At 33.6% G+C, this 12250-nt stretch overlaps 1 protein-coding gene across 1 annotated transcript in view; it reads left to right on the forward strand.

Annotated features, from left to right (window-relative positions):
- The window catches only part of LOC103677108 (A disintegrin and metallopeptidase domain 3-like), a 108982-nt gene extending 98176 nt beyond the window's left edge, over positions 1-10806 (forward strand). The window contains exons 16-19 of the mRNA XM_040643167.1: positions 1493-1583; positions 1842-2031; positions 7766-7849; positions 10599-10806. Coding sequence (XP_040499101.1) covers positions 1493-1583; positions 1842-2031; positions 7766-7849; positions 10599-10712 — 479 coding nt within the window. The 3' untranslated portion in view covers positions 10713-10806. The remainder of the gene's footprint in view (positions 1-1492; positions 1584-1841; positions 2032-7765; positions 7850-10598) is intronic.
- Positions 10807-12250: the final 1444 nt, after the last annotated feature.

The raw sequence follows: 12250 nt of genomic DNA on the forward strand, positions 1-12250 counted from the left end.
AGTATCTTCATGGTTACTACTTTAAATTCTCTATCAAGGATATTACTTATATCTGTTTTGGTTAGATCTCTTCCTGTGGTTTAGTCTCGTTCTTTCATATGGGGCACATTCCTCTGTCTCCTCATTTTGTCTAACTCTGTGTTTGTTTCTCTGTGTTAGGAAATTCAGTTACTTCTCTTGCTATTGAAAGTAATGGCATTATGAAGAAGTGCTCCTTTAGTACCCTGCAGTATAGTGTTCCCTGTTCCCGAGGACCTCATGTTTCAGTGAGTGTCTTCTATGTGTGTTACCTGAGCCCTGTCTCTTTTTCCTTCAGTAAGGTTGTCTGCAGAGGCTCTCTTTGCCAATCGTGGGCAGTGTTTGATCCACGGCTGGGTGCAGCACATTTTAACAAGGTGTGTGCTGGTCTTCTTGTGAAATGAGACCTGCTGCCACCATCACTGCAGGAACTGAGGTCTCAAAACACATGTGGGTCTGTTGACTGGCTGTTGGTGGGTTTTGCACTGGTCTTATGGGGTTGGGTGGCCCATGGCACTGGGATTGAGGCAAGCATGACTGGGAAGGGCTGATTCACTGAAGCACGAGGGATGGGGCTTGATGTAAAAAAGTTAGGTAGCAATTGTTTGTGCCATGCTGTTTCCTGCAGGTGGCCCTCTGTTTATACTAGGGGTTTGGGGAGGAAAATGGCACCTGACAGCTTCTTTATTCCTGGAGGCATTTCTTCATTATCCTTACTTCTCAAAATGATTCTCTGAGATGAGTAAATCCTTCTCCCTCCTGTCTGCCCCTGGTATTTTTCAAAGTGCTGCTTGCATGCTATATCTCTGCTAGCTGTTCATCCTACTGTCTGAGAGTGGGGACTCACCTTCCTAATGCCCTCTGGGTTCAACTAGAGCCTAGCTGCTGATTTTTAAAATTCCAGGCTTTAAGTCCCACCGGTTGTAAGAATTCATAAGATTTGGATCCTCCTGCTTTCAAGGCCAAATATTATGGGGATTTGTCTTTCTTGTGTGGGCTCCTCAGGGGTTCATTTCTAAACTACATTTTCTTAAAGTTAGTAATCTACCTTGTAGCCATGATAAAAGGTATTGTTTATGTAAATCCAAATTTGAAAATAAAATTGTAAATCAAAACAACTTTAAACTACATCAAGAGATAGATCTAATAAATATAAGACACAAAAAATAAGATATTAGTCAAATTTCAGGTAATTGGTGGAAAAGGAGTAGGATATTAGAATTGCAGGTAAGAGAGTAAATGATTGTTTGATTTCTTAATAATTTCTTCACTATGATAACAATTTTCCTATTCTGAAGTGGATAGTTTTTAGTGTTTCTTCTTCTTGTATAGCCAGTAGATGACACCCAAAATTTATTGTAGCTGACCCTGACTGGGCATTGGTGTCATCTAGATATCTCTAAATTAATTTATCATAGTTTCAGTTTTTAATCTTTTTAAAGATGAATAATTGGAACTTTATTTATATTTTCAGTTGCAAAGGGTTCTACTTTTCTGTGTACACAAGAAGTGAATATGCATAATGATGATTTTGGAAACTGTAGAAGAGACTCTTGTAATTTTAGGTGTGTATTTAGCAAATTATACCTTTTCCAGTTGTGTTTGTGTGTTTATACTGCAAAGAGTTGTTTAATACAAATGAGAAAAAATGCATTATATACAGATCAATATTTATGTCGCATTTCCTAAGATTGTTTTGTTTTGCTTAGCTTTGGTGTTATGATCTGTAACATATTCAATTATCCTCGTATTTTGAACTGTTATTTCCCTTATATTTTTGTCCTTATGTGACATTTAGATAACTTTTTCTGCCTTATTGCCAGGGATATACTTTGTGGAAAAATAGTTTGTCACTGGACACGTTTAGAAGTAATACCATTTAAAAAATTTGATATTCAGTATACTTACATGGAAGGCCATCTGTGTGTCTCTGCATATTTAAGAATACCAACAGCACATGTAACAGAAGATTATACCTATACGTCAAATGGCACTATGTGTGGTCCAAATATGGTAAATAAAAATTTGACTTGATTATATGTGGTGTGTGGGTGTCTGTGTGTGTGTATGTGCACATGCACACATATGAAATAAAAACAGAGAAGACCTTAACATTTGTTATTATAATTAATATTACAAATTTTGGTTACTATATCATGACTTTAAGATTTAAAGTTCAGAATTTCTGTGGGTCGAAGGAACACTTGTTTCACTATCATTTTGTTTATTATCAATTTTGCTATAGATAAACTTGTTTTCTCATACTTGAGAATATTAGCTTCTTCATTAGGCTAGGATCTGGTCTGCAAAATTTTATATAAACCACAAAAAAGAATCAAGTAATACAGCAAAAAAAAAAGTAGGTGAAAACAATCTGAATAATAAGAACAACAAAGAAAACAAAAATAGCCAAGTATTTAGTCTTACAATAATTGACAAGGAAGAATTAATTTGGTTGTAATAAAAGTAAAACAGCTATTTGCTCATTAATCAACTCCTCTAATTGTTCTTCCAAAAGCATAATAAATACTGGTTAAAAATTTGGCCCTCCCACAAGACCCAATAATAAAATGGTGTTTAAGCTTTATTTCTTTTTCTTTTCCTTAAGAAACAAAATAAAGGATCTTTACTACCATTGAAAAATTGGTTGACTAATGTAAAACACTACTCAAGTATCTCCTGTTTAAATTTAGATAATTTACATTTAGATACAATATTTTAAGAAATGAAAAATAGAGGAAAATGGAAATGAATAGTAAATTTATCTCAAAATGGGAATACATATTCTTGCATAAAAATAATGAAACAATCACAAAGGAACACATAGTGCTGATTGCCTGATAAAGTAATATGTTATCTCTTTAAAGATTATTTTAAAAATGTTTACTATAAAAGTGCGAGATTAAATACATAAATTTATCAGCTAATTTAATTCATTAATTGGGGGGGAAAAGCACTCAAATGATTTATTTATGGTTTAACACACAAAAACAATTCGATCTTTGTCCCTGATTTCTGGCACAGAGCTCCTAAACCCCTTGGAATTTCCTCAGTAATAGGAATGTGGGGTTTTTTTGTTTTTCTGTTTTTGTTGTTATTCATAAAGAGCCTCTTCCAATCAAACCGAATTTATGCTAATGAAGTGACAGGATGAGGCCTCTAGATAACTTTATGATGGAGCTGATCACTAGTAAGCCCAAGTGATTAAAGAGTTGTAACTTTCAGCTTCATCATAAGTTTCAGAAAGGGAAGTAGTGTGGCTAGAGATTGAACACTATAAAAACTTTTGAACAATGAGATTTTTGTGCTTCTAGGTTGGTGAAATAAATACAAACTACATGAATATCTAGTTACTGTTTTTGTCTAATTAAATAGGAGTTGAAAATAATAATTGATGATGAGAAGCATAACTTATTATCATCCAAAAACAAATATAAATTAACACATACTTTCTGGAAAGTGATTTAGAAATGTGTATGGAGTCAAATAGATTGTTACACATTTTTGTTGATTATTAAAAATTATTTGTTACTATTTTTAATTGACATATAATTGAAATATAACATTACCTTAGTTTCAGGTATACAACATAGTGATTCAATATTTGTGTATATTGTGAAATGACGCTACAAGAAGTCTAGTTAACATCCATTACTATACATAGTTACAAACTTTTTTTTATTATTTTGACAACATTCAAGTTTTACTCTCTTAGCAAGTTTTAAGTATGCAATAGTATTATTAACTATAGTTATCATTGCTTATTTATTTTATAACTGAAAGTTTGTAATTTTGGCCCCATTCACCTATTTTATCCACTCCCCAAATCCCCACCAATCTGCTCTCTGCATCTATGAGCTTGGATTTTGTTGTTCTTTAAATTATACATACAACTAAGATCACACAGTATTTGTCTTTCTCTGTCTGACTTATTTCAGTCAACTAGTGTTCTCAAGGTCCATTCATGTTGTCAAAAATGGCAAGATTTAATTCTTTTGTATGGATGAGTAACATTCCATTGTGTATATTTGCTACATTTGCTTTATCCATTCATTCATCAATGGACACAGGTTGCTTACATATCTTGGCTACTGTAAATAATGCTGCAATGAATATGAAGGTGAATATATATTTTTGAATTACATGTTTTCATTTATTTTAGATAAATATTCAGAAGTGGAATTGCTGTATCATGTGATGTTTCTATTTTTAATTTTTGTAAGAACTTCCATTCTATTCTATCTATTCTATCATACTATTTTCTTTACATTTCTGCCAATAGTGCATAAGGGTTCCCTTTTCTCTACATCTTCACAAACATTTGCTATTGCTTTTTGGCATGATAGAAGCCATTCTAAGATCCTAGGAGAATAGGAGAAAGATTTTAAGGATGGAAAAGTATTTCAGGGAATAATGCTCGGCATAAATACCCAGATACAAAAAGCAAAGAACATCATATAGGATGAACCCAGTGAAATCCACAGCCGAATACAGCATAATGAAATTTCTGAAAATTAAAGACAAAGAATCTTAAAAGTAGTGAAAGTGAAATAACATGTGCAAGAAAAGTACTATTATAATGGTAACAATTAAAATAAAACATACGTATGCCTCAGAAGATTGCCATGCTGGTTTGTCCCACTCCCACATGTGACCACTAAAACCTTTACAGATCACTCATCTCTCCAGCAGTGATTCTCTGCCTGGGAAAGTCTGATCATTAGCCTATGCCCCACTGGCTAATGTCCCCATGGAGGGAAAACAAAGAAAAGAGTGAGGGAGGAAGGAAACTGAAGGTAAGGAGAGGGAAGAAGAAGGAAGGAAGGAAGGAAGGAAGGAAGGAAGGAAGGAAGGAAGGAAGGAAGGCAGGCAAACCTAACTTTTCTTACTTGGTTCTGTAGGAGCTTTCAGCTGACTTGAGTTTTTCTCCCACACCATTTTTAATTTAAAAACAAAAACAAACAAAAAAGCAACTGGAGTAGAATTTAGCGATTCATCAGTTGCACATAACACCAAGTGCTCTACTCCAGAAACCAATATTGCACTGTATGTTAACATAAAATTAAAAACAAACACGCCCCCCCCCAAGTAATTGGCAGTCTTCTCCATGTAACAGGGGTTTGTCACATGACAGTCTTCATCAAGGAACTGGCTTTTAGGCCATGGCACTTCCAGTAGTCTAATTGGATAGTGACTCTCCTAGAGGATAGACTTGAAAAGCCCAAATTCTAGTCATCATTAATTCAATTGCTTTAGGAAACAAAATACCTTTCTAAATTTTCCTTGGGATGAAAGTGTTGTGCTGACTGCATTTTGTAATTGAGAAAAATAAAAGGTGAATAGTGAATATGAGAGCTGACCTACTTCTGTGGTTTTGCGGACACTTCCATGGATAATTCCACATTTTAGCCTCCCTGCCCAACCTGCCCTTTTGGCTCTTCCTCCTCTGCTTTTCCTTATTACCCTGAGGCTGCAGATCCCCCAGAGCATTGTGAGGCTGATCAACCAGGCTCTCTCCTTTACCATTGTATTTGATGTGGTTGCTTCCTAGCTTCATTTTATCCCTCAGTGGCCTTCATTTTATTTTGAAATCCCAGGAAGTTCCTAAATCTCTCATCTTCTAATTGCCTTGTTCTGATTCTCCTTTACTCACATTAATTAGGGAAAGGGGAGCAATTGTGAGTGCCATGCCTGTGAATTTGAATTGGAATTCTTCTGTGATAATTTTAAAAAATTCATCAGATATACTTTATTTTCATTTGCTATTCTACACTGTTCAGTTGGTTTCAGAGTGGTTTGAAAGAAAAGATGTCTTTACGTTACTCTCATTAACTGTGGATCCTTTGTAAAAATTATCTTGATAAGAAGAGACAGAGGGAGAGAGGGGAGACTTTATATCTTCTTTATTATCATGAAGAAAAGAAGGTCTCTTATTAATCAGAACAAAATTTTAAATAAAACGCATGTATTTAATAGTGTAATGTACTGAGCAAAAAGTATACTGCATAGAGATAAGCATTATTCCAATAATACAAGTTTGCTGAATATTGGATATGATAGAAAGCTTTTATGATTTTTTTTTATTTATAAGACTTAGAACAGGAGAATAGTTTATCAAATTGATTTCTAGCTCACTTAGGTAGGGTAGGGAAGATAAACACATCTCAGCACATTCATTTCAAACTTGAGAAAAGGGGCATTTAACTGTCCAAAATTAGATAAGCTAATCAATGAATAAATAAATGAAATTAATTGCCTTTTTTTTAAAAACTCATACCTGGGACTATAAGAAAATATGCTTAGATAATCCAGGCATTTCTCATTAGGAGTATATATTTACTTATTTTTTTTTCTTTGAACCATGATGTGCTGCTTCTGGGACACTATTTGTGTCTCTTGTTCAAAGAAGGAAGTCTTAGGACGCTTGGGTGGCTCAGTCATTAAGCATCTGCTGTTGGTCCAGGACCTGATCCCAGGGTCCCTGCTCCGCTGGGAGCCTGCTTCTTCCTCACCCACTCTCCCTGCTTGTGTTCCCTCTCTCACTGGCTGTCTCTCTCTCTGTCAAATAAATAAATAAAATCTTAAAAAAAAAAACAAAAACAAAGAAGGAAGTCTTGTAGATTAGTTTATATTTAAAACATCATCCCAACCATTGCCCAGGGCTAAGTACTTTTATAGTGTCTCTTACTTTTGCTGTCATTACAAAAAAGCCAACTACAAATTGATCTGTTTACTTCTTTTCTTGCTGGCTTCATCAGAGCTCTTGCAGTTAATGAACAAGCTGATATTCTTTCCTTTGTGAAGATTGGTTAATGGTGATAGAAAATAATGATTTTATTCATCATATAGTGAAATTCTATCAGATAACTTGAGAAAAGCCAGCAGATAATTTTTACAGACTCCCCTAAAGATATTCAAATTAAATTAAAATTAACATACAGCATACATAGAAATCTGGTCAAATAAATAATAATTAAATCGGTATCTTGTATTTAGTGAGGATTTACTATGTGATAGGCACTGCTTTTGTTCCTTTATGTCTAGCAAATGATTTCATCCTCATAACCTACACTTTTTAAGAATTTGGGTATAATTGCTATTCCAAATTCAAAGATGGATAAATGGAGGTATGGGGGATTAAATAACTTAAGTGCAAATGTAAAAGATAAGAGATATTGTCGTTAAAGCTGGAAAAATTTAAAAATATAAAAAATGACAAGAACACTGTTATTTAACATTGATCAATGTGGTTCTGTGACTAAAGGAGTTCTTGCACTGAACATTGGCTGTTGATAACTTGTGCATGAATTTAAAAAGAGATTATCATCAAATATGAAATGAGGATAAAAATATTTCCTTTGAGTATATATGAGTATGTCTTATAAAAATACATAAAGAGTGTGAAGATAGATCCAAGCTCATTACAAATGGTCAGTACAACTTGGCTATTTTTGTTCTTATACTAATTAATATCAATATATCGATAAACTCACAGCTGTGCTCTCTCATAGGAAAGAAATAGTATCTCATTTCAAAATTTTATATTTGGTAAAGTAATAACATACCATTTGGACTCCCAAGTTCTTGTTTTAGAATGAGTAGATTTCATGAAATCCAGATTCATATTATGTATGTATTTGATATGAAATATAAATATATTGTGCATTTAATTTTTATACCAAGTACAATTGCCCAACTCTTGGCTTTACATTTACAGTTTCTGTTATTTGTTGTTTTAACATTTTAGTATTGTGACCAGGGACGTTGTTCTCCTATTTCATACACACAGAGAGCAAATTGTGACTCAAACGTAAATTGCAGTGGACATGGGGTATGTAATGGTTATTTCATTTCTAAGTTTGGCTATTTTAATTTATGTCAGTAACATTGTCCAAGATAATGAGGTCTAGAATTATTGGATATAGAAATTACTTTGAAAATTTGCAGTTAAAATAAGGAAAGTAGATTCCATTATTTATACATATGTATATGATTTGTGTGTTCAGTCACATTGTCATAGGCCTCATGAGCTTTGAACTTTCTACAAAAATGGAATATGAAATAAATTCATTTCTAAATTGAATTTATTAAGGATTACACATACACATTTAGCATACATGTAAATATTGCTTGTGATTGAGTGTATGTGTACTGATAAATATTTGAAAACACACATAGTATATTTATAGTACATGTATTATAATCTAATGTTTTTGTGAGAGCAGAGTTTCTTGTCTGTTCTGATCTTGTTCACCCTTTAGTGGCTTCAATTTATTTCCCTGTATGTCTCTTCCACACTATATTTTAAAAATCATTCAGTGATGGACTTTTGGATAATGTTAATTTTCACTTAACTATTGTAAGTAGTGGGACAATGGGCATTATGGTACCTTTGCACATTTGTCTGACTTCTTAAATTGTTAATGAAATATGTGAGTGGCTACATTTATGCACCATTTAAATTTTTATAAATATTCTATTGTCTTTAAGGAATATTATACCAGTTTTTGCTCCCACCTGTCAGGTATAAAAATATGCATTTCCTCAAATTCTGGCCAGACTAGCATCTCAGTTTTTTTTAAATCACTTTTAACATGCTAAATCCATTGTTAATTTATATTTATTTGATGATACAGTTTTTAAGCATAATACATTTTTGGTCATATTTGCCATTTGTGTTTTTATTTGTCCATCCATTGTGAAATTATCTACTAAGGAATAGAAATTATGTAAACTTTGTTTTTCTGAACATTCAGTTGGGCTTTAACTTTGTGGCTGGTGTCTCTTGCCATACCAATGCTTCATATTTTATATAATAATCCAGGAATAATGCAACCTACCTGCGTGTCTTGTATCAAAATTTTCTTCCCAGTCACTTATATGCCCTATTAACAGTTTCTTTTCTATTTCTTTCTTTTCTTATTTAAATTTAATTTAATTTTTTATTTAATTTTTGCATGAACCTACTTCTAGATTCTCTAGTCTGCTTCTGATCCTTCTTTCAATTCATCCACCAGGTCACATTTGGAGATATTTTCCAGCCTTCCTATTTCTAGCAAAATACATTTTTTTAAAGATTTTATTTATTTATTTGACAGAGATAGAGACAACCAGCGAGAGAGGGAACACAAGCAGGGGGAGTGGGAGAGGAAGAAGCAGGCTCATAGCGGAGAAGCCTGATGTGGGGGCTCAATCCCAGAACGCCAGGATCATGCCCTGAGCCGAAGGCAGACGCTTAACCGCTGTGCCACCCAGGCGCCCCTCAAAATACATTTTTGTATCTGTATCTCCTTAAGCAAACTTCTCCTTTTGGTTTTACCCCCATTTTTTTGGTAAAAGTTTATTTTTATAGCAGCTATTTTTTAACTTAGCACAATTCAAAATAAACTTTAACTCCTACTATTTTATATGTTTTTATTGAAATATAGTTGGCACACAATGTTACATTAGTTTCAGGTGTAAAATAGTGATTCAACAACTCTGTACATTATGCTATGCTCGCCACAAGTGTAACTCCCATCTGCTATTACAATATCATTGACTATATTCCCTATGCTGTACTTATCACCCCCATGACTTATTCATTCCATAACTGAAGCCTGCATCTCCCACTCTCCTTCACCCATTTTGCCCCTTCCCACTACTACTTCACCTTCTGGTAATCACCAGTTTGTTCTCTGTATTTATAGGTCTAATTCTGCTTTTTTGTTTGTTTATTCATTTTATTTTTTAGATTCCACATATGAGTGAAATCATATGATATTTGTCTTTCTCAGTCTGACTTACTTCACTTAGTACGATATCTTCTAGGTCCATCCATGTTGTCACAAATGGCAAGATACCTCTCTCTCTCTCCTTATGGCTGAGTAACATTCCATTGTATATATATATACCACATCTTTACCCATTCATCTACTGATAGCCCCTTAGGTTGCTTCCATATCTTTGCTACTGTAAATAGTGCTGCAAGAAACATAGGAGTGCAATATACCTTTTCTAATTGGTGTTTTTGTTTTCATTAGGTAAAAGTAGTTTTAGAATTACTGGATTGTACGTATTTCTATTTTTATTTTTTGGAGGAACCTCCATACTGTTTTTGACAGTGACTGTACCAATTTACATTCCCACCAACAGTGCACATGGTTCTCTTTTCTCCACATCCTCACTGATACTTGTTTTTTCCGGTTTTGATACTAGCCATTCTGAACTGGTGTGAGGCGATACCTCATTGAGGTTTTGATTTACATTTTCCTGATGATTAGTATAATTTTTTGGTTCATAATTTTATGTTTTTCTGGAATAAGGCATTTTGGTTGTATCAAGAAGGATATCTACTTTTATTTAAAAAATTGAGACAAAAGAAAATCCCTATGACATTTGAAAGGCATAATTGCAGTAAATTGCATGGGAATTTATTGTATTACATTTTATTTTAAAAATATTTTCCACATTAAACAAAAACCATCTACAATATATAAATAACAATATTTCAATAATTTACATTGACTAACAATGAGAGTAATGCATTTAACTTTTATGTTGTACATAAAATGTTATTTTTAATTTGGTTTTGATTTCAGGTTTGCAATAATTTGCTTCATTGTCACTGTGATGTTGGATATTCTCCTCCACTTTGTATACCATCACGAAAATCACCAGGAGGAAGTATCGATGACGGGTTTTGGGGAAGTTAGTATCTAGATGAGTGTGCTTCAAGGAGCTTTCTGTACTTATAGAAATGGTCTACATCTCCACTGAACATGTGGCTAAAGAGCACCTGATATATGGGTAGTGCAACTAGGAAACTAAAATTTCCACTTTATTTTACTTTACTTAAATTTAAGCAGCTACTTGTGGCTTAGTGGCAACTATATTAAACAGTACAGCTCTATATCATACTGCCCATCAAAATTTTGTATATGCTTTTAATTCCAATCAAGAAGTGAACATTTTAATAGACCTCTCTTGAATTTTAACCATGGTTACCAAAAACATTTCTATATATACAGCAGAATTTTCTAGATAGGTATATTTAAATCATACAAAGGTGATAGTTTTATTATATACTCCGCATCTTCCCAGGATGTTAATTATCATGATGTACTAGTTCACAACCAAGTCGCATGTTTTAAGTTTCCCATTTCAAAAGGGAAAAGTGATCAGATCTTCCATATCCATAGCATATGGATGGTAGATGGTACAAGCCATTTAAAAAATTTATTTGGTGAACATTCATGAACAAATATAGCATATTTGTTTTTTCTAAACTTCACAATGTATAAATCTTAAAAGAGTATAATTTCAGTAACGTGTTTACATCATTTGCATTTTTACTTTATATTTTTATATATGCTATAATCTGATAGTACATTATTATATTTGCCTTAAATAGGCAAAGGAATTTTAAAGATTTTTAATATAAATATTTACATTTACTCACCCATTTAAAGTTTTTAAATATATTTACATTTACTCATCCATTTACAGTTTTCTTTTATTATTTTTAATTATTTTTAATTTTTTTATGTTATGATAGTTACCATATAATACATCACTAGTTTTTGATGTAGTGCTCCATGATTCATTGTTTGCATATAACACCCAGTGTTCCATGCAATACAGTCCCTCCTTAATACCCATCACCGGGCTAACCCATCCTCCCACTTCCCTCCCCTCTGAAACCCTGTTTGTTTCCCGGAGTCCAGAGTCTCTCATAGTTTTTCTCCCCCTATGATTTTCACCCCTTCATTTTTCCCTTCCTTCTCTGAATGTCCTCCATGTTATTCCTTATGTTCCACAAATAAGTGAAACCATATGATAATTGTCTTCCTCTGCTTGACTTATTTCGCTTAGTATTATCTCCTCCAGTCCCGTCCATCTTGCTGCAAATGTTGGGTAATCGTTCTTTCTGATGGCTGAGTAATATTCCATTGTATATATGGACCATATCTTCTTTATCCATTCATCTGTTGAAGGGCATCTCGGCTCCTTCCACAGTTTAGCTACTGTGGACAATGGTGCTATGAACATTGGGGGCATATGGCCCTTCTCTTCACTACGTCTGTATCTTTGGGGTAAATACCCAGTAGTGCAATTGCTGGTCATAGGCTAGCTCTATTTTTAGCATTTTGAGGGACCTCAACACTGTATTCCAAAGTGGATGTACCAACTTGCATTTCCACCAACACTGTAAGAGGGTTCCCCTTTTTCCACAACCTCTTCAACATTTGTC

Source organism: Ursus maritimus, unplaced genomic scaffold (genome assembly GCF_017311325.1).
Source record: "Ursus maritimus isolate PB19 unplaced genomic scaffold, ASM1731132v1 scaffold_28, whole genome shotgun sequence".
Taxonomy (NCBI): Eukaryota; Metazoa; Chordata; class Mammalia; order Carnivora; family Ursidae; genus Ursus; species Ursus maritimus.